At 37.9% G+C, this 25,570-nt stretch overlaps 2 protein-coding genes across 6 annotated transcripts in view; both read left to right on the top strand.

The window, feature by feature from the left end:
- The window catches only part of LOC144206063 (apoptosis-stimulating of p53 protein 1-like), a 30,020-nt gene extending 12,720 nt beyond the window's left edge, over positions 1-17,300 (top strand). For 3 of the 5 annotated variants that reach the window (XM_077730761.1, XM_077730765.1, XM_077730764.1), the window contains 20 exons: positions 773-868; positions 3,883-3,939; positions 4,345-4,465; positions 5,041-5,120; positions 5,203-5,367; positions 5,448-5,588; positions 5,659-5,854; positions 6,143-6,271; positions 9,814-9,881; positions 10,218-10,428; positions 10,632-10,859; positions 11,022-11,234; positions 12,030-12,180; positions 12,273-12,310; positions 12,429-12,769; positions 12,992-13,129; positions 13,769-13,902; positions 15,043-15,209; positions 15,331-15,530; positions 16,303-17,300. In XM_077730761.1, the coding sequence (XP_077586887.1) occupies positions 773-868; positions 3,883-3,939; positions 4,345-4,465; positions 5,041-5,120; positions 5,203-5,367; positions 5,448-5,588; positions 5,659-5,854; positions 6,143-6,271; positions 9,814-9,881; positions 10,218-10,428; positions 10,632-10,859; positions 11,022-11,234; positions 12,030-12,180; positions 12,273-12,310; positions 12,429-12,769; positions 12,992-13,129; positions 13,769-13,902; positions 15,043-15,209; positions 15,331-15,530; positions 16,303-16,344 (2,916 nt within the window). In that variant the 3' untranslated portion in view covers positions 16,345-17,300. The remainder of the gene's footprint in view (positions 1-772; positions 869-3,882; positions 3,940-4,344; positions 4,466-5,040; positions 5,121-5,202; positions 5,368-5,447; positions 5,589-5,658; positions 5,855-6,142; positions 6,272-9,813; positions 9,882-10,217; positions 10,429-10,631; positions 10,860-11,021; positions 11,235-12,029; positions 12,181-12,272; positions 12,311-12,428; positions 12,770-12,991; positions 13,130-13,768; positions 13,903-15,042; positions 15,210-15,330; positions 15,531-16,302) is intronic. The other 2 variants (XM_077730762.1, XM_077730763.1) reach the window with 2 other exon arrangements.
- Positions 17,301-17,554: 254 nt separating this feature from the next.
- sdsl (serine dehydratase-like) lies at positions 17,555-25,336 on the top strand. Its single transcript, XM_077731883.1, has 9 exons — positions 17,555-17,753; positions 18,405-18,569; positions 18,657-18,693; positions 18,793-18,932; positions 22,971-23,059; positions 23,149-23,382; positions 23,463-23,593; positions 24,178-24,264; positions 24,611-25,336. Exons 2-9 carry the CDS (start codon positions 18,423-18,425, stop codon positions 24,715-24,717), a joined length of 972 nt encoding a protein of 323 aa, XP_077588009.1. The 5' UTR covers positions 17,555-17,753; positions 18,405-18,422; the 3' UTR covers positions 24,718-25,336.
- The last annotated feature ends 234 nt before the right edge of the window (positions 25,337-25,570 follow it).

Here is a 25,570-nt window from a genome sequence, read left to right as displayed (position 1 = left end):
GCGAGGCATGAACTGAGATTGTGCTTTGGCTAAATAATGTACTCTTTATGAAGGGAACTACTCAGTCACCTCTAGAACCAGCTCTTGTAGATCTGTGTCTGAGTTTTGTGATGGTAGATTTTGTATACCAAGATGGCATCATCATGTTTAACGGGAATGTCGCATTTAGTCGTTCGTGTTTCTTTTAATATCTGACAGTGAGGGTACGTTTTTTATTTTTTTGTCCGTAGTCTAATGTGTAGTCTACATTTTACCCAAAGTTAACAGGGATGCGCTGTATGGATTATTAAAGAATGAAATGAGTTGTTTTGTTCATGTAATCCAGAAAATGGTATTAAATATTCTCTTCGAGTATTGATATTTAGTTGAAAATGTCAGTATTGTGACAACATCACTGATCAGATTGCACTTCAAATGTCATAATATCATTAACTGTGCCAGAAAAAAAACTGAAGCCAAATAGAAATCAGGCCATTTTCCCTGAACTAATGCCATAACGCCGTCACCCCGCCAAGGCCACCAGCTGCTAACATAATAACATTTCTGTAGTCAGCTGAAGAAGCTGAATGACCCTTACATGTGTGCAGCTGTGCATTCTAGGCCAGCATTTATCTAGCGTCATTGCCGTTTCATCTTATCAGAAAGAACCTCATCTCTCTTGACTCAAACACTGTATAATAGATGGACTCATGACTAAATAATACCAGCAATCCATGTAAGATATCATATTAAGATACGGTACATCATCTGATTTTACTGTCCTTATTGTTAGGTTCCCCGTGTGGAGCTAACCCTTTCTGAACTCCAGGAAATGGCTACAAGACAACAGCAACAAATAGACGCTCAACAACAGATGTTGCTTGCCAAGGTAACTTTTTCATGCACGCATTAACAGTCATTCTATTGATGGATTAGGTGTCACTTACCGTTTGCTTGTCTGAGTCCGTCTGAAAAGGATTGACCTCTATACTCTGGTAGTTAAAGTGAGAAGTGTGCATCTGTGTGGTTCAAAGGTCATGGCTCGTGTACTCTATTTTCCATGTGTATCTACTTGGATAAAATTAAATGATTAACTCATTGACTTCCTTTGTCGACGGTAGACGTCCAATCTATTTGGACTAGGAGATCGGGAATGAACAAATGTGACATATGAGCTTTCACAGCCATTATTAAAATGAACTAGAGTATATATATAGTACATATATTTATAGAGGACTTAAACGACTCTGTTTGGGAAGACCTGACTCACCATGAACACATGGTATTCATATAATACTGTTTATTTCAGGCTTTGGCAAAGGAGTGGTCCATATGGCAAAAATATAATTTCTCAATTTGTATTTTTTTTACAAATAAAATCACAATTTCGTCTTTGTTTCATTATTATTATTTTTTACATTGTCCATCTCCGTCTCAACCGCTGCAAGTGATGATCTGGTGTGCCGCAGAATATTATCTCCTAAGAAAGTGAGAGAAAAATTGTAATATGTAATGATAATTTCATAATTAAATAAATAAAAGACAAAAACTACGTGAAATTATTAGATTAAAGTCATAAATCAAAACTAAAGTGTTTGGAGCTTTAACTTTTGGCGACATAAGGCCTGTGCGATCACAAAACTACTTTTGGTATAATACTAGGAGATTCAATTATTGTTGATAATTGTGAATCAGAAAGATACAATTTAAGATAAAAATATGATGATTTTTTGTACGATTTTTTTTATTTATTTATGTATTTATTTTACACCTGAACTAAAAGATTTGTCAGGTGTGAAGAGTTAGGAATTAAAATAATGGTCAAGTGTCAACCAGCGTGTCGGCCTCACAGTTCTGGGGTTGAGGGTTTGATCCCAGGTGGGTCCTCACTGTGTGGAGTTTACATCTTTTCCCCAGTTTTGCATGGGTTTTCTCCGGGCATTCCGATTTCCTCCCACATCCCCAAAACATATAGGGTAGGCTATTCTAATCTAAATTGCCCCTTGATGTGAGTGTGAATGGTTGTCCGTCTCCTTGTGCCCTGCAATTGGCTGGCTGCCGATTCAGGCAGTCCCCCCAACATAGTTAGCTGGGATGGGCTCCAGCACCCCCCGCAACCCTAAGCGGTATAGAAAATGAATGAATAATACAAAACACAGCTGCTAGCAATGAATTACATTTCCTACAGGTCTAATTGTATGTACTGTACTAAAATAAGGTACCATTACAGAAACTATTTTTAGTTTTCAGGCATGAATGTGTTTTAGTGAGTGATGGGGACACTTGTCAACATTCCAGTGCCCTCTTTTTCTGGACATGTACGAGCACGCACACGTGCTGACACGCAGCTGTTTATTTCTGAATACAGGCAGTAGGCTACATGATCCAGAGAGGTGTGAAGTGTCTCTGTCAGTGTCAGCGTTCTCAGTCATTGTCACCTCTTCTTTCGTTTCAGTGCTGTTATATAAATCACGGCAGACATATTGTCACTCAGGTTGCAATGGAGGCAGATAGAATACAAATTAATGTATAGTATTTTTTGCACTATTAGGCACAACTCATATATTTGTATTTTCTCAAATGTGCCATATAATTCAATGGATCTTATATATGTTTAAATATTGGTTAATCATTGGATATTTATTATCACATCTCCATCTAACTTGAGGTATAACACAATCCAATACTACTACTTTACGTGTTGTAATAATAATAATAATGATAATAATGGTAATAATACCAATAATAATAATAGTAATAATAATAATCATAATAATAATAGTAATAATACCAACAATAATAATAGTGATAATGCCAATAAGAGTAATAAAACCAATAATAATAATAATAGTAATAATACCAATAATAATAATGGTAATAATACCAATAATAATAATAATAATAATAATAGTACCAATAATAATACCAATAATTATGATAGTAATAATAATACCAATAATAATAATACCAATAATAATAATACCAATAATAATACCAATAATAATAATACCAATAATAATAATAAAATAGGCGATTTGAAGAAGCGTCTCATCGTGCAGAAAATATGTTAATAAAAATGTTTTAATTTAAGCACTTATTTATATATGATCTTTACGTTATGTTGGCTGCTCCCTTTTGCTATAGTTTCCTCATTGAGTTGACACCTCATTTTGGTAAAGAACTTTGTTTTCAATCATAGGAAAATCGGTTCCCAGCTGAGGGGAATGACTAAGCATGGCTCTGAAGAAGAGCTACACATTATATGGAAGAATTATTGATTTTCTTATACTGCCAAGCGCAATATGTGTATCACAACAGGTTTTGCTAATTGTTTGTGTTTGACCTGTTAAAACACATTGCACCCCGCTTTAACACTTTCCAAATTGGCAAGAGACTTTACAGAATAGTCGCTTAAATGTGACTATTTATGATGGAATAAGAGAGTATGTTTTTTTAATCGGCATAATTTTTCTTATACTTATCGCTAAATGTTACTTATTCAAAATGTATAGCTCACAGGCACTTCTTTGCCCCCTGGCACAACCGACCCTGTTTTTCCTACCCTAGCTCCTCCAATACAAAGCATGCTTCTTTCTTGCCAAGTCCATACTTCCCGTGCACGTAAACAAACTTCACAAGAACAAACGCACATACTCATGTACTTGAGTATTGAGAAACGGCCTGTAAACATATGAACCTCCTTCCGCCTCGCTCCTCTATCAATAATCTCGATGGAATTTCTGGTGTAAACAGAGGATCCAGGACATAGGCAGTGGCACTTACGGACATAAAATGAACCCTATATGTGAATTAAAATTAAGGTTGCACAATTTCAGGGGGCAAATGAAGTGTGCCTTTGAAAATGAAATACCTCCCTGATTATATTCTTATCTATTTCGATAGGAGCAAAGACTGAGATATCTTCAAAGTGGGGGCAGACCCAATCATTTACAAACACAGGTAGGCACTAGATGGCAATTTTGCATGCCAATTTACAAAGTAAAATGGGTAAAGTGTTGAACTTTCGATTCGTATCGTTTAGTTGTACAATCGTAGCAGCCCTAGTTGGAACACATACTGGTCCTCCATAGGAACCGTAACTTAATGACAAAGATGAGTTTTCCATCCCTGATCTAAAAGAAAACAAAACTAAAACAAAGTATTTTGGATGTCGTTAACAATTTATTTCCTAAAACATTTGAGTCATACTTATAAAAACCATTCATTTTCACAAAATAGCATATTTAAGTGATCTTGATAAGTTTCAATTTGATTGTGCTCAATCAATCGATCCCTCAGTCCAGATCATTCAAGTGTTACACCTTTTACAAAAAAGGGTACTTTTATTTTTTTCTCCATTTTCAGTCTGAAGCTGAAAAACTGCAGCATTTGAAAGAGCGAATGGAGACTCAAGAAGCAAAGCTGAAGAAGATTCGAGCCATGAGAGGACAAGTGGACTACAGTAAACTGATCAATGGGAACCTCTGTGCGTCTGAACACACATAAGTATATAGTAGTGTTGCACCAATACGATACTTGCATATAGAAATAAATGAGGTGCCAATTCTGTGCAATAAGTACTATTCAAGATCTGGTTTTGTATTTCGGTACTGTTATGATAATATGCCTCCAATTGTGTGGCTTCCAATCATCCATTTAGCTGTGATTTGAATTATTCCATCACTCGCAAATGTCCAATCCATTTGAATTTGGTGGGTGGCAGAAAACAAACTTTTGTTCCCATTCGTTAATCCGCTACTACCTTCCATTTCAAATGTGTTGGACGTCTGTTAACATCAATTCGTTAAAGCAGTGTCTGACTAAGCCATGATAGCAATTACTTTACATTTTCAATACTAAATTATTTCAGAATTTTTAAGAAAAAAAAGTATCAAAAAATAAAAAATATATAGTTTTTCATAGAACGTGTAGTTGTGGGTACAGTAGCCACATTGGCATTGGTATTGGGGTCAAAGATATCTCCTAAATAAAATAACAATTTGTCTAGATAACTAACCGTGACCATTTTAACTCTATCATTGATCATGTTTTGTTTTTCAGCAGCAGAAATTGAACATGTTAGCAGCCTTTTTCAGGAAAAGCAAGTTGAGCTACAATCAGCCGTTACCCGAGTTGACCAGGTATGTCAGAGGGATTAAGCAGTCAAATTCATGCTGTCACCATAGGAATTATTTGTAATCTATTTTTAAACTCTTTAACCAGCTGACCCAACAGCTGGAGGATCTAAGGAAAGGACGCCTTCAGTTGAATTCTATTGCATCCCAGCAGGGGGCACCCAACAGACCCCTAGGTACCACTGGATTGAAAGGATCCGCACTTTCTGGCCCTGCTGCCTTAGAACTAAGAAAACTCTACCAAGAATTGCAGGTAATAAGATGATCCTTTTTGAAATGTTTATGTTTTTAAGAAATAAAAAAAGATTTTTTTTTTTACTGTTGTCGTATCAGGCTCGCAATCGTCATAACCTGGAGCAAAGTAGCAAGTTAGCGCACAACAAAGAGCTGCTGAACAAGAGAAATGCTCAGGTGACAGTGATGGACCAGCGCATCGGGGACCTGAGAGAGAGACTGCACAAGAAAAGAGCAGAAGTATCTTGACATTGTCCTTTCAAGATGACTGTTTGTTTACCTGATTCATATTTTACTTTCTATCCTGTAGTTGAACCGCATGAATGGAGGTGGCCCGCCTTCTCCTCGCAGCTCTTCGCGTCCATGCGGTGGCGATTCAGGACGAGTGGCTGCTGTCTGCCCCTATATTCAGGCTCCACTTGAAGGGGTACAGGAAGCAGGGTACAACATGTCACCTGATATACCACCAAAGCCCTCACAGATTAGTCACATCCGCTCCCAATCAGGTTGGTTATCAATTATCCACTTTTCTACTGCACTCTAGGTTTCTTCCTATGATATCTGGCAATTTTTCTAACTTGCTGATTTTCTTTCTTTTTCGTTCTTGTCGTTTTCATTTGTTATTGTTTGTTTTATCACTCAATGTGATTGTTTGACACTGTTGCTGGTTGACATCCTTTCCCAAAATTTCCACCAACTGTTGCCATTGGTCCTGTTTCCATCATTTGTTCCGATAATTGCCCCGTTGATTGTGCTTTGTGGTTGTTATTGTGGCTATTGGTGTGGTCATACAGACGAGAACAACATTGGCATCCGAAAGCCTTCCGGCAAGTGGAAAGTGTCAGATTTAGACATCATCCTGACAGAGCCAAATGACTTATGCGAGTGCCCTCATTCTCTTCAAGAGGACAAGAGTAACAACAGTGAGTCTTGAAAGAAGGAACTCACTATTTTTATTCATTAACCGGCAGCCCAATGAAAAAGTTGTTTGCGCGTTGGCTTCACATTTCCGAGAGCGAGGGTTCATTCCCAGGTTCGGATCTTCCTGTGTGGTGTTTGCATGTTCGCCCCGGGCTTGTGTGGGTTTTCTCTGGGTTTTCCAGTTTCCTCCCACATCCCCAAATCATGCAGGGTAGGCACTCTTAAGTTGAGTGAGCGTAAATAATTGTCAATCTCCTTGTACCCAGCAGTTGGCTGGCCACCAATTTAGGGTGTCCACGTAGTTGGCTGGAAGAGGCTCTGGCACACCATCTCCCCCAGTATGGAAAATTAATAAATGCGCAAAAATCATATTTGGGCTATAAGTTTCTCAGGGGTCAGCATGGTATTTTATCTGTTCGCACGATGCCTCACAGTTTTGAGATCAAGGATTCTATCCTTTACTTCAGCCATTCCATTGTAATCTTAAATGGCAAAGCAAATGCCACAGAGCTATTTATGGTCTTGGCTTACTTACATCAAGTAGAAACCAAAGAGTTGTAAATCACATCAACAAACTAAAAGCACGAGGCACTCAGTGAATCAAAGGAAGTTCCAGTCATTTTACTGCATGGCCATACAAAGTGCATCGTGCTTTTTCATTCACATTGGTTAGTTTATACCTAGAACTAGTCATGTACACTATGAAATTATTAACCGAACACATGACATAGAATGTTAAATTGACATTTTATATGTCAATCCTAATTCTTTCCATAAATAAACCTGTTCCCGCAATACACATTTAGATTTTTGCTATCTTGCTGGATTTTGAGATGGAAGTACCTACCACCAATCGGCCTCAAAATGTCCCCAACGCCATTACGTACATAATTAGCCAATTGGCCCCCTATCACACGTGAGAGATGCATGCAAGACAATTGAAAACAGCAGCATGGGCTTGTATAATCAACAATTTGTTCCTAAATCAATGTCAATTCGTTACTATTACAATGACATAATGCTCACTTAATATACTTCATTCTTAAAAGTCAAAACCACAAGTCACAAGCATTAGTAAACAATTAGATATATTAATTTACATTTGAGCAGAAATATGTAAACTAATGTGTAGCTTTGGTTTAAACAAGATTTTAAGGTTGCAGCATTACTTGATATATTTCACAGTTGGGGCAGGTCAGTTTTTAAAATATATTATACATTAAATCAAGTGAAAAATGGGTGAAACTAACTTAATATATGTATAATATTTCACCAAATTATTATTTTGTGGTATTTTGTGAAATAAATGCTCCAATAGTGATTTTTTTGTTATTTTACAATCGCACAAAACTACCTAAAACTGTAAATTCTATTTCCATTCTCTTTAACTAATTCTTGGAAAGCAAAAGGTTCAAAACATACATTCTCTCTCAAAGCCTGGTTTATATTCAAAGGGAATGTTTGCTAATGTTTCTAAAAATAAAGTATTTTTAACAATAGTTATAAGAATGGCATGCTAAATCAATGTTTAGTTAGTGTTTCCCACCATAAGTAAGCTTTTCTGTAGATCTTGCCCAAATATAACATACTTATTTGAATTTATCTGATGCCATTACCAGTGCTAGATGTCCAATGCATTTGAATTAGGAGGGTTTACGGTGAATATACAAACTTTCATTGTCCTCCAGCTTCCCAATTCAAATGGATTGTATATCTACTGACTGATAAACACATTTAAATTCACAAAACAATAAGAAAGCGACTAAAAATAAAGTATTTTTAACAATAGTTATAAGAATGGCATGCTAAATCAATGTTTAGTTAGTGTTTCCCACCATAAGTAAGCTTTTCTGTAGATCTTGCCCAAATATAACATACTTATTTGAATTTATCTGATGCCATTACCAGTGCTAGATGTCCAATGCATTTGAATTAGGAGGGTTTACGGTGAATATACAAACTTTCATTGTCCTCCAGCTTCCCAATTCAAATGGATTGTATATCTACTGACTGATAAACACATTTAAATTCACAAAACAATAAGAAAGCGACATAATAACAACAAAAAAGAAGGCTCAGCATGTAGGAAATAATGTAATGGCCAGTACTGTGGAATAATTCGCTTTAATCTGGGCTACAAGGCCGATAGCCAAATTTCTGCCCTGCCCAGAGCTGATTTTGTTTCCTGTTGTGACTGTTTTCATCATGATGTCAGCAGGATAGTGCAGTGCAGTCCAAAATTTTGTGCATCTGATCTTACAGGCCAAAGGACTTAGTAAATAATAAGTATTAATCTGTGTTAGTACTGTTACGTGGTTGCACTGCAGAAAACTGTGTCAAATGCTGAGATAACACTGCTCAGATTAATATTTGACGTTGAGGACTGGGTTTTTTAATATGGTACTTTTCCACTGCAAGATAAATAATACAGTAGTTTTTTTTTTTTTTTTAATCCAGCATGTATACACTATATAGACCTAAAATTAGTGACGGGCAAGGCCACTTATCCCGGGTTCAACCACTGTGACTGGAATCTTACTGTGTCAGACATTAATGTAACTTCACCACTGTGGAGAGAGTGAGAGTTTTAAATCATTTCATTGCATACCTACCTGTTGCATTAGCAGAGATTAAAATATGATCATTCAAATTTTCATTAAAAATGCATATTCATACTCAACTCATCTTTTATTTTACTTTACCTTACCTTTTGCTTTACTACTGATTTTTCAAGGGACCTATCAGTGACAGAATATTTTTTTCTTTTTATATATTTTACTACACTTTGTGTCACTTTACAATTATGTTTCAATAGTCAATCTTTCCCTTTTAACTTTCTGACAAACACAGCTGAAAGCTAGTACCGTAAGTGTTTAATAAAACAAAAACTTGTGCAGGTTAGAAATTACCCCTGCCCAATAACATCATTACCTTAATCTGTTTGTGTTATGGTCAGTGCTTATATCTTATCACAGGCTATTTCAGTCATTCACTGCAATTGACAGTGATAGCCATCAAATCCATTTGTACTTGGATGGCTTGATTTGAGTGATCATGTTTCACTGCCATTGATGGCGCTAGACATGAAATCCAATCATATTGGGGTTATTGAAAGGGATTGAACGATCACTTCCAGTCAAAATAGATTCAACGTCTTGCACTGTTGATTCCAGCCAATGAGTTAAGCATACTGAAGTTTGTGTTTGCTGTGACTAAAGAGCTGTTTTAGATTGTGCAAGGTTCTGTGGTCTTTGTGTGCTTCAACATAACAAACAGATAACCTTGACAACTGAATGTTGGCCTTGTTAAAACAAATTAAAGTTACTTGATGGGATTTGTCCCAGAGGTTCTATCATTCAATTGTGCAATGTACTTCTAAAATATAGGCAGTCTTTGAGCTATAGTTCTGCTTGCTTCTGTCTGGATGCCCTACCATTATTTGTACACTAATCCAAGAGTCAACAAGTCTTTAAATCTGGTTGTCCTGAATTTTTGGCATATATAGTAGAAACTTGTGTAACTTGGTATCTTTCTTGCATTGCAGCCAATGAAGCATTGTGGCCTACCATTGGAAAAAATGTATCGAATAGGAGGACCAACAGTTCAGAACAGGTACACTTTAAAGACATTGCTTGATTAACACACTACAATACAAACCATCAAATCACACAAGTATAGCGTGACAATAGTTTATGCTCAACTCTGACAGGGAAAACCATTAATGACCTCTGACTTGACAACTAATTTCGTCATGTGTGTTTTTAAACATCTTGTAGAAAGCAAACAGCAAGACTGGCTGTTTTACGCTGATTCCATTTCTCGGTGATAAGATCCATATTAATGAGAATGTGTGAATGCTCAAACAATGTTGTTCCCTTACACAAAGCAAAGTCCTCAGAAGCATGAAGAGATATATTGTGTTTCCTATTTCTTTTCATTCTTCATCAGAATCTTCCATCTGGTTATGGCACTTATCCCAGCGCCACCCACCAAGCAGCAGGCAATCACTGCTCCACCAGTTCCCTGCCTCGATCTGCTCCTGGCACATTGGCCTGGCCTCGATCCAGTACTGGAAATTCCACCTCAACTTCTTCAACCTCCTCTTCCTCTTTACAGCAAATTCAACACCGTATTGCTGTCCCTCCAAACTCTAACCAAGGTATTATTAGACTCGGTGGCCAACTATCACCATCAAAAATACATAGTCGTATTAACAGTGTATTGCAGAAAGAGTAAGGCCACAGCCACTGTATGATGCGATGGAGTTTTCACAATCTCATCGTCAATATGCTATCTTTACTTATGTTCTGGCTTTATCACATGAGCTGTGGTCCTAGTAATGTCTGTTGTCTCTTTTGATAGGCTGTAACACTCCCTCTCAGCCATCACCATTGCCACCTCAGAGTGAACGAACAGATCCTCCTCCAGCAGTGGCTGTACGTCCTTATGTCCCTGACCATCCATCCAGACCCCAGTCACCTAGAAAAGGCCCTGCAACAATGAACAGCAGCTCCATCTACAGCATGTATCTCCAACAGCCTCAAGCTAAGAACTATGGCTCACTCAGCAACAGGGCGACTGTTAAAGCGGGCAAGTAACAATGAATACAAATATACACATACTAGATTTTTTTTCTGTGAACAGTGAATGTTGTTGTTGTTTTTTAAAATCAGACTGTATTCAATTTGTATTTTTATTATTATTATTATTCTTTTTTTTTTTTTTTTTACAATTTTCCTTTCCACCCCACAGTCTATGGGAAACCCATTCTGCCCACATCTTCCACATCCCCATCCCCTCTTCCTTTTCTCCATGGTGGAGTAATAAAAACGGGAGAAGATGTGACAGAAAAGGGAGAAGTGAAAGGAGTTGGTGGAGAAGAGACAATGGAACGGCAAATCATTCCACCTCCAAGCGTGGACAACATTCCTCGTCCGCTCAGTCCTACAAAGTTAACTCCAGTTGGTAGGTCATACCGGAGGTATCTGTCATTCCCACGCACCTACAGGATAAACTTCGGATGGGGCCGGTCTGATCCTTTATTGGTATCGGGTCTTGATATAAGTTTAATTCACCGAACATATCGCCCCAACCTGTCAATTTTTCTGACCATAACTCAGACATCTTCATTTAAAAGAACCATATGTAAATTGGCGGCCAAAAATGGACGGACATAGCCCCTTCCACTTTGGGTTGCCAAATAAGCACTTTGCAATCCACTTTTTGGTGAGATTGCACTTGTTCTGAGTTCTGTATCACAGATACTAAAAAACAACACAAAAATATTAGCAATGATAATGTAAACATACAAATGTATAGTCTACAAACATGTCTCTTACATACCAAAAATGAAATCAGTACATGCTGCAGTCTTCAAACATAAAGTTTTCAAATTGCACCAGGGATAAGTTGGTGCACAAATAAATACTGTAATCATTTTTTAAAGGTTTGGCGAGCCACCGATTCAGGGTGTCCCCCGCCTGGTGCCCATAGTAAACTAGGATAGGCTCCAGCACCCCTGGCAATCTTTGTGAGGATATGCAGTTTGTAAAATTTAAGACATAATTTTTAAAGCAGATGAGTTGCAAGGTCCAGGTTAATTTCTATTGCCAAGTGAGGAGATGAACTACCGTAAAATTTCTCAACATATAAGCAGACTAGCAAAGAAATATATAATTTGAAAGCATCCAAAATGACAATTATATTTCTAATCAATTTACAAAATTTAACATTAGATTATGTTCTACCCATTGTCTTCAGCACATTCTCAACTACGCTACCAAAATGATGCTGATCTGGAAGTCCTCCGTCGTCGTCTCAGCAATGCTCCGCGACCTCTGAAGAAGCGCAGTTCGATTACTGAACCTGAGGGTCCACAAGGACCAAACATCCAAAAACTACTGTACCAAAGGTTTGCAACAAGCTCCATCCTATTGTATAAGCCTTGTTTTGATCATCTTTATTGAAAGCTTGTAAATTGAAAAGTATGAATGTGATCTACAGGTTTAACACCTTGGCTGGAGGCATGGAAGGCGTTTCTGGTAGGACAATAATACCTGACCACATTGGTTCTAATCAATCAATCATAATACTAATCATAATACGTTGTGGTTCAGGGTCAATATACATTAGCATTTTGTTTTTATTATTGTATTTTAGGCAATCCTTTCTACCAGCCTGAATGCATCATAAGTGATCTGGACAACATCCATTCAGCTGAGGGGTTTCTAGAATCAAGTGAAAAGGATGCTAACTTGGCAAAAGAAGATGCTGAAGTACAAAACTTGAATTTAGAATGCCATCACTTATTACCTGCTGCTGCCATGGAGGTGCCCACCACATCTGAGATGATCAAGAATGAGTCCCCATCCCCACAACCCAATGTTCCCTCATCACCCGAGAAATCAGAAGATCAGAATAACAATCAAAGCAGTGATAGTCCAGCCTACACCATGACAAATTCATCACCATCACCACCTCCTCCACCTTCAAAACCCAAGGTAAATCATATCACTGTATACTCAATACAGTATCGAATATTTAAGTTGTAATTTCACATGAATGAAGTTATTTTCATAATTTCTTTTAATCAGTTAAAGGTATTACTTGTGTATATTGTTGGAGCAGAGCTGACATTGTCTTTTTAAATCTTATCAATCATTTTGTAATTTGGATTATATTTTTCACTTTTTTATTTATTAATTTTACCATACTCTCATCAGATTAAGCGAACCAACCTGAAGAAGCCTTCATCAGAGCGGACAGGCCATGGATTGAGAGTCAAGTTTAACCCACTAGCTCTGTTGCTTGATGCATCATTAGAGGGAGAGTTTGATCTGGTACAGAGAATTATATATGAGGTAAAATGCACTGTTATTATTTTCTTATATTAGTAACACAAATAGTACTAGTTTAACAGCCAAAATTGTATTATGAAACCACATGCAACAAAGTGAATTTCCCAAGTATGGGATGAATAAAGTTTAATCTACTAATGTAATGATGAGTGTACACATGAGACGTTTCATTAGCGTCAATAATTGACACCCTATACCAGCATAGGCAAACTACCGCCTGCGGGCCACATCTGGCCCGCCGACGTTCTCCAAATAAAGTTTTTTTTTCTTCTCTTTTTTTCCCAAGATGACGCAGAAGCCAGTGGCAGTAGCTCTGTCCACTCTTATTTGTTTTTCGTGTTTTACAGCCCCTCCATCTTTTTTAAATTACATTTTATTATTTCTTAATACATTCCTATTTACTTTACTTTGTACTTTATACTTTTTACTTTAACTATGAGTGATGAGTATGTTAATGTTAATACTTTAGTCCTTTCTTTCAGTTAATGTTTCATATGTACTGTTAACGGATGCAGGTTTTTATGTGTATTGTATTTTGTGCTGACCTGGCCCATCTGTCAAATTTTTAAAGTCAATGTGGCTCCAGGGCCAAAAAGTTTGGCTATGTACCGAGGGTAAAAAATTCCCTAATTTATTTTTCAGGTGGAAAATCCCAGTATGCCAAATGATGAAGGTATTACTCCTCTTCACAATGCTGTCTGTGCTGGCCACCACCACATAGTGAAATTCCTGCTGGATTTTGGGGTGAACGTCAATGCAGCAGACAGTGATGGATGGTCAGTACCTTTGGTCAGTCATTTTTCCAGGCTAAAAGCCTTTAGCAGTGTAAATTCACTATTTATCAATCAGGTCTAGCTATTCCGAAAGTGGAATAGTGATTACACTCATTTGTGAAATTTTCACCATATCAGTGACTAATTCATGCAACAAGGTCTCATACAGGAATAGGGAGCACGTGTTAAATTCGATGTAATCAATTTCAAGCACTATCCTCTTGCCTTATATTTTTATAGGCTGAAGGCCTATCAAATCACCATTCAAGTATAGGTGCTGATCTGTGGACTCTAACTTTGAAGTTCAACTCTTTCGTCATTCACGGATAAATTGTCTTAAAACGTGAAAGTTATGTAGAATGGGCCAATATATATCGATCCTCGGAGCCTGACTTATTTATTTTTGGATTAGGACTGATGAATTAATTGCGGACCTCTTTTTATCTAGTAGGTTAGGAGTTAGATTGACAAGATACCAATATGGCTTTGCTACTTCAGATCATCAATAATCAATAGATTTTTTTACACTAACACTGCATTGCCTTCCTGTACCATTTGTTAGCTGTCTTATCCCTTCCTCACAGGTCCCCCCTCTGTAAATAAAGCCATAACTGCTTTGCAACAGTACTCCTAGTCATGCCGCACATTGTACATTCAGTCATGTTTTGGTTGTACTATCATATATCAATATTGCCTATTCTCGTTCTTTCACTTAACAGTTATAAGTAACATATTTAATTATGTATATTCCTTAATGCATTCATTTTTTTAACCACTTAGCCTTACAAAGTTCACTAGAGCCTATCCCAGTTGATTTCGGGGACCAAGCAGGGTTTTTCATTTACATTTATTGTACTATGCTCCCACCTGTTGGTCAACTCACACATCACTTTTTTAAACGTGTTATATTGCCCATCCCAAGCGCCTATATTACAGTCATGGACATGTGCTATTTGGGGGAAAATTCATCCATAACAGTAACATTGAACACAGAAGAAATGGAAATCGTACACAATATACAGGCAACGTCATCTTGAACTAGGAACATAGTCTACTAACATCCATTAAAATACTTGTGGCTTTTTCATAGTAGCAATTGCATGTCATATTTTCCTCACATTTTCTTTGTTCCTTTTTGGTCAGGACACCTCTGCACTGTGCCGCTTCTTGTAACAGTGTCCACCTCTGTAAGATGCTGGTAGAATCAGGGGCAGCTATTTTTGCCCAAACAATCAGTGATGTTGAAACAGCAGCAGACAAATGTGAAGAAATGGAGGAAGGTTATGCACAGTGTTCTCAGTTCCTCTATGGTAGGTGCTTTTGACAACAGAAACAGAATATAGCAGTTTAATCAGAGGATGTAATACAATCAATTCAATTATACATTCCATTTGGATATGTATTTTGTCTCATCAAGTGAATTTATTTTAGGTGTACAGGAGAAACTGGGTGTGATGAACAAAGGCTTGGTCTACACGCTTTGGGACTACACGGGCCAGCAGTCTGATGAACTTACGTTCAACGAGGCGGATGCACTCACAATACTTCGACGGCGTGATGACACAGAGACAGAGTGGTGGTGGACTCGACTTGGAGATCGTGAGGGATATGTTCCTAGGAACTTGCTGGGGGTAAGAACCTGTACATCTCATTGAAACCATCATGTACTATGTGCTGATAACAAGTGTTTTAATTAAATAATTAGTGAAGTTGAAGCAATCCAAACAAATTGAATGTTTGAATAATCACATAATAATATAAATCCTTGGAATCTGTCTTCAGAGATGATGAAGGGCACGGTCATTAACCTTGCTGAGAGGGTGCATATGTATATATTTTTGATACAATAGTTGAAATAATTGAGGGTTTTTAAAAAAATAATTTGAAATTAAAAAAAACAATTTGAAATAAAAAACAATTTTCAATAAAAAACAATTTTAAATAAAAAAACAATTTTAAATAAAAAAACAATTTTAAATAAAAAACATTTTTAAATAAAAAAACATTTTAAATTAAAAAACTAAAATTTTAAAAAGTAACAAATTATAAAACATGATTTTATTCTAAATAAATTAAATAGAATTCAAATAATTTCAACAAAAATGAAAGTTGAAAAAAATTACTAAAACACATTGTAATACATTTAAAATGAAGAAGCAAAACATTCAATACATTCAAATAAGTGCCAATGACAACATTCAAACTGGAAGTGGCCAAATCATCAGCGGCTGCAGACTTGACTTAGATTTAATTGGAGTTGTTTTTATTATTATTTAGGTGGCCCGCCAGGCATATGGTTAGCGCATGGGCCTGACATTTCTGGGGTCGAGGGTTTGATCCCAGGTCGGTGCTCACTGTGTATATGCTCAAAAAATGAATGGAATTATTGTGGTTTCTTTCCAGCTGTATCCAAGGATCAAACCCAGGCAACGCTCACTGGCCTAAATCCTAGATCTACTGCATTGTGCAAAGACATCAGAAGGCAGATTGAACTACAAATGGAGATTTGAAGTAAAATGGCATGCTCAATAAGAGAAGACTGAAGACATTTTTTGAAATGTTGCACAGATGCCTCCTCCAGTCATCACCAAAGAAAATACAACCATCTAACTGCTGCAAATGTAATGCAACTGTTGCCAACCATTTGTTAAAAAAGAGTTCAGCTCCATTAAATTCAAACTAGAAGAATATTCACAACATTTTCACAACAATTATACAATACATCAGGGGGTACAAACATTATATAACAAAATCTTCATTGTTATTTTCTGAATAGTCAGGATTTTGTAATTTAAATTGATTTTATTTTTGTATGGATTTATTGAAGGGGTTCCTCTTATATTATGGTGAGGTTCAAAGAAAATAAAACCTTTGAGGTTAAATGTAAAGAAGCAAGTTGGTGTGAGTGGTAAAATGTACATGTTCTGAGTGAGAATGTGGACAGGCAGAATGCAAATATTTTATTGGCTTTAATGATTTATGTTAATTGGAAAAAGTCAAAATCCCTTCATTCAAAGCATGCACTGATGTTTACTTTGCTTTTAATAATATTTCACATTTTACTGGCATTACAGCAGCTGAAGCCCGTACTTTGCAAAGGCTACTCGTGAAATGAAAGAACTGAAGGAAAATAGGAATGTTGTGGAAGGGTTTTGTAAGAGTTTTGTATCTTTTGGTAGTTTGGAAATGGTGAAATTTCATGCAATGTACTGTTGATTTTATTTTGAAGAAACACTTTAAAAACATATATAGTATTATCACCGGACTAATAACTACTATTAGGAGGCATTACCTCAGTGTCAAGAATGTATTTCTCATGTGCTATCGCCACAAAATGTACATTTAGTATCGGACACTGACCTTGAATATAACAATAAATACGACATGTTCATATATAATAATCTGAAACAAGGTGTGGTGTTTTATATGTTACAAATTTAAAATTCTACCAGGTCTCAAAGGAAGACAACACTGATAGAAGGCAGACAAATAGAAAACATTTTAAAATAAAGCCCTTCTAAAAAAATAAATAAAGAAAGAAAGAAACAGTTATGGTCATTTTTAGTGGCTGCGCGTTGGTTTTTGGATGTGAAGGTGGCCCCATCCAACATGGCCGTCAGATAGGCACGTTCTTTAACTGAGTCACTACAGCACACTGACTTGTCTTCGCCCCGCGTCACTCTAGGCACGCAATACAAAAGGGGCGTGTACAGTGGTCGGATTCCCATCTTTCTCAGCTTTGATTATCTCCAAAAAGCAACAATATTGTTGGGATCCAAGGTAAATCGGCGAAAACGCGCTTTTTTCTCAGCTTTGATTATCTCCAAAAAGCAACAATATTGTTGTGATCCAAGGTAAGTCGGCGAAAACACGCTTTTTTCCCCCTTAGTGACCTTACTATCGTAAATACCTTCCACCTGGGACTTATCACGTGTTGACATCAACATAGTTCCGTTTAGTCTGGTTATTTGTTTTGGTTAAATATTAGTCAATGCAGTTTTGTCCACGCTTAAAGTACGATTGCGATTTTATGCATTAACATTGCTCATCTAATTTTCTGAACTGCTTTATAATCATAAGGGTCGCAGGGGGTACTGGAGCCTATCCCAGCTGACTTCGGGCCAGAGTAGGGGGACAACTTGAATCGGTGGCCACCAGCTCGTATCCAATACCCCCCGTGACACTTGTGAGGATAAGTGGTTCAAAAAATCGGTGACAATGTGATTGTGAACGTGAGTTGTCTTCCTTCACGTTGTGCCCTGCGATTGGCTGGCAACTAATTCCTGGTGTCCTTCACCTGCTCTCTGTGGTTGGCTGGGATCGGCTCCAGCACCCCCGTGACATTTGTGTGCATAACCAGCATGGAAGTTGAATGAATATAACTGTTTTAAATGGTTTTCTTGCATGATGAAAATGAAACAAACTCATACAAACCTACATGTCAGTACAATCATCTGGCAATTTGTTATGTTGACAACCTGAATACTTTTTTTGTTCAATATAAGCTGTCTCACAGCTGCAACATGACTGAACATTTCCATGTCAACACGCCCTTACTTGAAAGTGCTGCAATGTCCAAACGTATGGGAATAACTGTGTATCTGAAAATGGAGAATTCCCAGCCCTCTGGTTCGTTCAAGATTCGGGGCATTGGATATCTCTGCCAACAGGTATGGATTTTGGATGTACAGTAAAAGCATGAATCATTTTGAAGTAGAGTATTGTATTTCATGAACTACTTATTCTGTACTTTGCAGCTTGCATCCCAGGCCAAAGGATTTGTGTGCTCCTCAGGTTAACTCTTAATTCTTAGAATGGCCCCATGTCACCACTTTTACATATGTTGGTACCACACTGTTAATCTTTGGTTTGTAACATAATTCCTCATTTCAGGTGGTAATGCTGGAATGGCGGCTGCCTATGCAACCCGAAAAATGGGTGTGCCAGCCACTATAATTGTTCCCTCATCAACACCGCATTTCGTTGTCCAAAGACTCAAGGATCAACGTGCTGATGTCAAGATAATCGGCAAAGTATAGCTCTCTAAATATCAATTTGGACATCTACTTAATAAATCAATAGTATTTAGACCTGTTCCTGCCCCATACACTTTGCCAGCAGATGGTACCCAAATTGATTGGATTCCATATCCATATTAATACAGTGTTTCCTCGCTACTTCGCGGTTCAGCTATCGCGGACTCAGGGCTTCGCAGATTTTTTTGGGGAAAAAAAATACAAATATTACATTGAAACAACATATTTTACAGTTTTTTTGTTATAACATGAATTTCACTCTCTCTACCCGTATTCTATATGGTGTACTGTATACAGGGGTAAAAACATTTTAAAATCCTTACTAAACATGGTTATTTTTAAAAAAAAATCACTTACTATAGTTAGTCATTTCTAAGAAAAAAAGGCCTTACTATACATTGTATAGTAAGGCTTTTTATCTTAAAAATGATCAAGTATAGTAATGGAATTTTATTGAAAAATGACCATGTATAGTAAGGCTTTTAAATAAAATTACCATGTATAGTAAGGCTTTAAAAAAAAAAAATATCACCATGTATAATATGGCTTTGTTTTTAAAATGACCATGTATAATAAGGCACTTTTTAAAGACCTTTCTATATATTTGTAGTCAAGACCTTCCAATAATGAACGAAATAAGGTGTGACTGATTCGTGGTGTAGAGGTTAACTCGCGTGATTCCCATGTGTGAGGCTGGGGTTCGATTCCCAGATGGGAAACATTTTCCCTTAGTTGTTTCTATATAGTTGTAGTCAAGACCTTCCATTAATGACAAAGGAAAGTCTGGCCAAATTATGGCGTAGAGGTTAAGTCACTTGACTCCCATGTGGGAGACCTGGGTTCAAATCCCGGTTTGGACATTTTTTCATTTAGTTGTTTGTGTGCACTTCCTGTCAAGATACTCAAATGATTACAGGGAAAAGTGTAGCTGCCTGGTTGGCGCAGAGGTTAGTTCACTGGACTCCTGTCGGGGAGACCTGAGTTCGAATCCTGGCGGTGACATATTTTCACTTAATTGTTTGTGTGAACTTCCTGTCAAGACACTCAAATGATTACATAGAAAAGTGTAGTCACTTGGTTGGCGCAGAGGTTAGTTCACTGGACTCCCGCCTGGGAGACCTGGGTTCGATTCCCGCTGTCGTCATTTGGTTGATCATCAAAACCATGTAGGTGAGTAAATGGAATAAGAAAAAAAAAAGAATAACATTTTTATTTTATATTAAACACTTAGTCATACTTTTCAGCAAAAGGTTATATTCCGAACTGCCTTCGGCAGTTCGGAAGACAGTTGAGGGACCTGTCTGTGCACAAGGCGTTCTCGGGTCGGCCTTCGGCCGACCCTCGACCGCTTGCTTGGTCAGTCAACCGCCGACACCGGGAAGCGAACTCACGTTCTCTCCATGCAAAGGCGAGTGTGCAACCCACTACACCAACTCGTGCCCCACTTATACATAGGTGTTGAAACGTTTTATCCAAGGAAATGGGGTGCAACACTTAGTCATTTTTTTGACAAAATCTTTCATCCACCACTGAATACTTATACACTTAAACACTTAGGCATTAGAACTTATTCTTTTAACTGAATAATATTGTGAAAATCTTTGCCTGCACTGGGATTTGAACCCAGGACCACTGGTGTGGGAGACTGATGACTTAGCCACTGGGCCACCACCCTGTGAGAGAATGTAGTAATACTTATACTTTTGTCTCATTCATCTACCTGCATAATATTGTGAAAATCTTTGCCTGCACTGGGATTTGAACCCAGGACCACTGGTGTGGGAGACTGATGACTTAGCCACTGGGCCACCACCCTGTGAGAGAATGTAGTAATACTTATACTTTTGTCTCATTCATCTACCTGCATAATATTGGGAAAATCTTTGCCTGCACTGGGATTTGAACCCAGGACCTCATAGGCGACAGACTGATGACTTAGCCACTGGGCCACCACCCTGTGAGAGAAAGTGGTAATACTTATACTTTTGTCTCATTCATCTACCTGCATAATATTGTGAAAATCTTTGCCTGCACTGGGATTTGAACCCAGGACCACTGGTGTGGGAGACTGATGACTTAGCCACTGGGCCACCACCCTGTGAGAGAATGTAGTAATACTTATACTTTTGTCTCATTCATCTACCTGCATAATATTGGGAAAATCTTTGCCTGCACTGGGATTTGAACCCAGGACCTCATAGGCGACAGACTGATGACTTAGCCACTGGGCCACCACCCTGTGAGAGAAAGTGGTAATACTTATACTTTTGTCTCATTCATCTACCTGCATAATATTGTGAAAATCTTTGCCTGCACTGGGATTTGAACCCAGTACCACAGAGGTGAGAGATGGATGACTTATCCACTGGGCCACCACCCTGTGAAAGAAAGTGGTAGTACTTATACTTTTACCTCTTTCATTCACCTGAATAATATTGGGAAAATCTTTGCCTGCACTTGGATTTGAACCCTTGACCACAGAGGTGGGAGACTGATGACTTATCCACTGAGCCACCACCTTGTGAAAGAAAGTGGTAGTACTTATACTTTTACCTCTTTCATTCACCTGAATAATATTGGGAAAATCTTAGCCTGCACTTGGATTTGAACCTAGGACCACAGAGGTGGGAGACTGATGACTTATCCACTGGGCCACCACCCTGTGAAAGAAAGTGGTAGTACTTATACTTTTACCTCTTTCATTCACCTGAATAATATTAGGAAAATCTTTGCATGTACTTGGATTTGAACCCAGGACCACAGAGGTGGGAGACTAATGACTTATCCACTGAGCCACCACCCTGTGAAAGAAAGTGGTAGTACTTATACTTTTACCTCTTTCATTCACCTGAATAATATTGGGAAAATCTTAGCCTGCACTTGGATTTGAACCTAGGACCACAGAGGTGGGAGACTGATGACTTATCCACTGGGCCACCACCCTGTGAGCTACCATGGTAGTACTTATACTTTTACCTATTTCATTCACCTGAATAATATTGGTAGAATCATTGCATGCACTTGGATTTGAACCCAGGACCACAGAAGTAGGAGACTGATGACTTATCCACTGGGCCACCACCCTGTGAACTAACATGGTAGTACATATACTTTTACCCATTTCATTTACCTGAATAATAGTGTGAAAATATTTGCAAGCACTGAGACTTGAACCCAAGACCATAGAGGTGGAAGACTGATGACTGATCCCCTGGGCCACCACTCTACAGGATCATGCAGTAGTATTTGTTGTTTGTCTCTTTCCACTCCCAGATCATACTTAGTACTTTATGGTACTTTCAAGTGGGAAAAGTTAGGTAAGCAGAGCAAAGCAGGATTTGACATGAATTTCACTCTCTACCCGTATTCTATATGGTGTACTGTACACATGGGGGTAGAATTTTTTTTGTTTTTTTTAAATTAAAAAAAATGGAATTAAATTCAAATTAAGCATTTTTGAAGGGGAATCTCTACTTCGCGGAAATTCACTTATCGCGGGTGGTCCCGGTCCCCATTAACCGCGATAACCGAGGGAACACTGTACCACAAATAGGGCCTCAAGATCGCAATTCAATAGTTCTCCAATTGACATTTTGCAAAATCTCCACTCCAACCTTAATTACTGTTACTTGTCCTTCAACCTGGACTACCTCAGTCGACACTTTTAGCAGAAAAGTCAGTACAGACATGAAAAATAAGGTAAAATTTAGGGCAGATTTCTGGATATTCTAGTGACATTCATTAAGATATTTTATTTATGGATATTAATCATCAAATTTTATTATGACTCGATCATTCATGGGTAGTAGAAATACTGGTGTGTGGCCACAGTGAGCACTTCCCTTCTATGTTGCTCACAGTGGTCCTCAGTATACTCATGACGGTTGTCTGTATGCCCAAACATATAAAAAATCAGAAGGAACAGAAGTCTCAAACACCCCCCCCCCCGTCCTATATCGCAGAGAAATATTTTGAGAAATTAGTACTGTATACAGTATTCACAATTAAACCTAAATATACAACAACTGTACACAGGTATGGGATGACGCAAATGCTGAGGCTCTTAGACTTGTCAAAACTGAGGGTCTTGCCTATGTACCTCCGTTTGACCATCCCTTGATATGGTAGACAGTTATCATTTATTACTTTTCCAAAATGTAAGTTCTCTCAAACCTTTAATATTTCATCTGTTCTTTTTTTCTAACACATCCAGGAAGGGACACTCTAGTGTGATCTTAGAAGTTGCAGCCAGTTTGAGCCCAAATGTCAAGCCTGGGGCAGTGCTGACATCAGTGGGAGGAGGGGGCCTACTTTGTGGGCTCGTCCAAGGCTTGAAGGATGTAGGCTGGATGGATGTGCCCATCATTGCCATGGAAACTGTTGGGGCAGACTGCTTGAATGCTTCAGTAAAGGCAGGAAGGATAGTTACTTTGGATGACATCACCAGGTTAAATATATTCTTGGTTCAGGGGATATCTCAAAAATGTCTTATTTTCATTTGTTATCTCACTCTCTATCACTTCCCAGTGAAGCTAAATGCCTTGGAGCAAAGACTGTTTGTACCAAAGCATTTGAATATAGTCAAAGCAAAGAGGTCAATATCATTTCTGAAGTGGTAACTGACCAGCAGGCTCTTCATGCTGTCGAAACATTCTTGGGTAAGTTTCTGATAGAGCATTAAATTAGAGTACCGTATTTTCACGACTATAAGGCGCACCGCATTATAAGGCGCACTCTCGATGAATGACATTTTTCCATATATAAGGCGCACTGTATTATAAAGCGCACTGTCTATTTTGGAGAAAATTTAAGACTTTTAAGTGCGCCTTATAGTCGTGAAACTACGGTAATTGCTATCGACTTTCCGGTGTGAAGCACTCACTACACAGTCACCTCTAGAGCCAGCCATTGTTGATGTTTTAGATTTTTTTGTATAAAATCTTGCAGTGGGGTAGGAGCTATATGATGGAAGATTTTGTAATTTAAGATGGCATCTGCATATTTAACAGTATTGTTTCAGTTCAGGCGTTTTTGTTTTTTTAATATCTGACAGTGGTGGTTTTTCGTTTTTGGTTTTCTGTTTTTTCCATATATAAGGCTCACTGGATTATAAGGCGCACCGTCTATTTTGGAGAAAATTTAAGACTTTTAAGTGCGCCTTATAGTCGTGAAAATATGGTATTAAAAATGGCCAAGATTAATGTAGCCCTTTTTTTGATGTTTTTTCAACTACTTCTGATAGATGAGGAGCGAGTACTGGTGGAAATGGCATGTGGAGCAACACTTGCCGCTGTTTACAGTGGAGTTGTGCACAGATTACAGGAAGAAGGTAAGTTTGCTAGATGTCCAATTATGTGGCATGCAATCATCCTGCCGGGAATCGAAATGAGTCCAGCATTAGTAAATGATTAATTGGGTGCCAGTGACAATATTAGATGTCTAATCAATTTTGAGTGGGAGGGCTTGGCACCGAATGTTCACTCCCACACACATTTCATATGAACTGGACATTTACAATGGATAAACTAGTTTATATTCACAGCAGAAGAATGAACCAAGCCACATAATTAGACATCTTTCATCACCAGTGGTATCTAAGGAGTTAGTCTATATTGGTCCTATGAGTTAAACTATGATAAGCTAAAACATTGTATAATGTGTTTGATTTGTTTTAGGTCGTCTACCACCTCTCATGGGACCCCTGCTGGTTATTGTGTGTGGAGGCAGCAACATTGACACTGAGCAGCTATCCATTTTGAAACAAAAACTGAAGACCAAGTAAATGTTTGGCACAAAAATGAATACATAGAGTAAAAGAGTAGTATTGATTCTTAGCAGTGGTGGACCTTCAAGGCCTGCAAGGCCTTGTCTGCTGCCGTAAAAAAAATCTGAATCATAGACTGATGTTTAAGTATATTTTGTCCATGAATACTTATCAAATACTTCCAAATTGTCTGTCATTTTCTTTTATTTCTTTTACCCTGGTTGCGCTGCTCCCAAATGTCTCATCTCATTTCCTGACACGCTTTATCCTCATTCGATTTGTGGGGGGTGCTGCAGCCAATACCCAGGGATAATGTGTAGCGTCCAATCAGCCTACCATACATGTTTTTTTGGAATGTAGGAGGAATCTGGAGTACCCGGAAGAATCTCACACATGCTTCCAGATTTGTGGATTGATTTTTAAGCATTTAACCCATCACATTTAAGCCATTATTTGTTGCCAGGGTTAGAAATCTACCCAGGGGCCTTCACGGGTTGTCTATTCTGTAAAGATGCACCCACCATGTAAATGCTTTGTTGTATGGTGCTGCCTGAAATTTAACTTCATTGCAATTTCAAGGAATCATGTGTCTTTGCAAAAACTAAAGTAATGCAATAAAAAATCTGATTTTAAAGTATTTTGTGTGTGTGTGTGTGGGGGGGGGGGGGGGGGTGAGCTCCTTTTCCATCTGTGAATTATTTTCCACACTTTATCATCTCCCACGTTGTAACAAAACTGTTCGGAGATGCAACCCACTTCTTAAATATTTTTTTCTAATTTATCCAGAATTAATGCAATCACACTTTTTATATTTCCCAACTGGGTACTCACTTGCAAATGTAGCACCTGACTGCATTTTTTGTTAGTATTT

Source organism: Stigmatopora nigra, chromosome 13, assembly GCF_051989575.1.
Source record: "Stigmatopora nigra isolate UIUO_SnigA chromosome 13, RoL_Snig_1.1, whole genome shotgun sequence".
Lineage (NCBI taxonomy): Eukaryota > Metazoa > Chordata > Actinopteri > Syngnathiformes > Syngnathidae > Stigmatopora > Stigmatopora nigra.
This window is presented reverse-complemented; position numbering and strand designations above follow the sequence as displayed.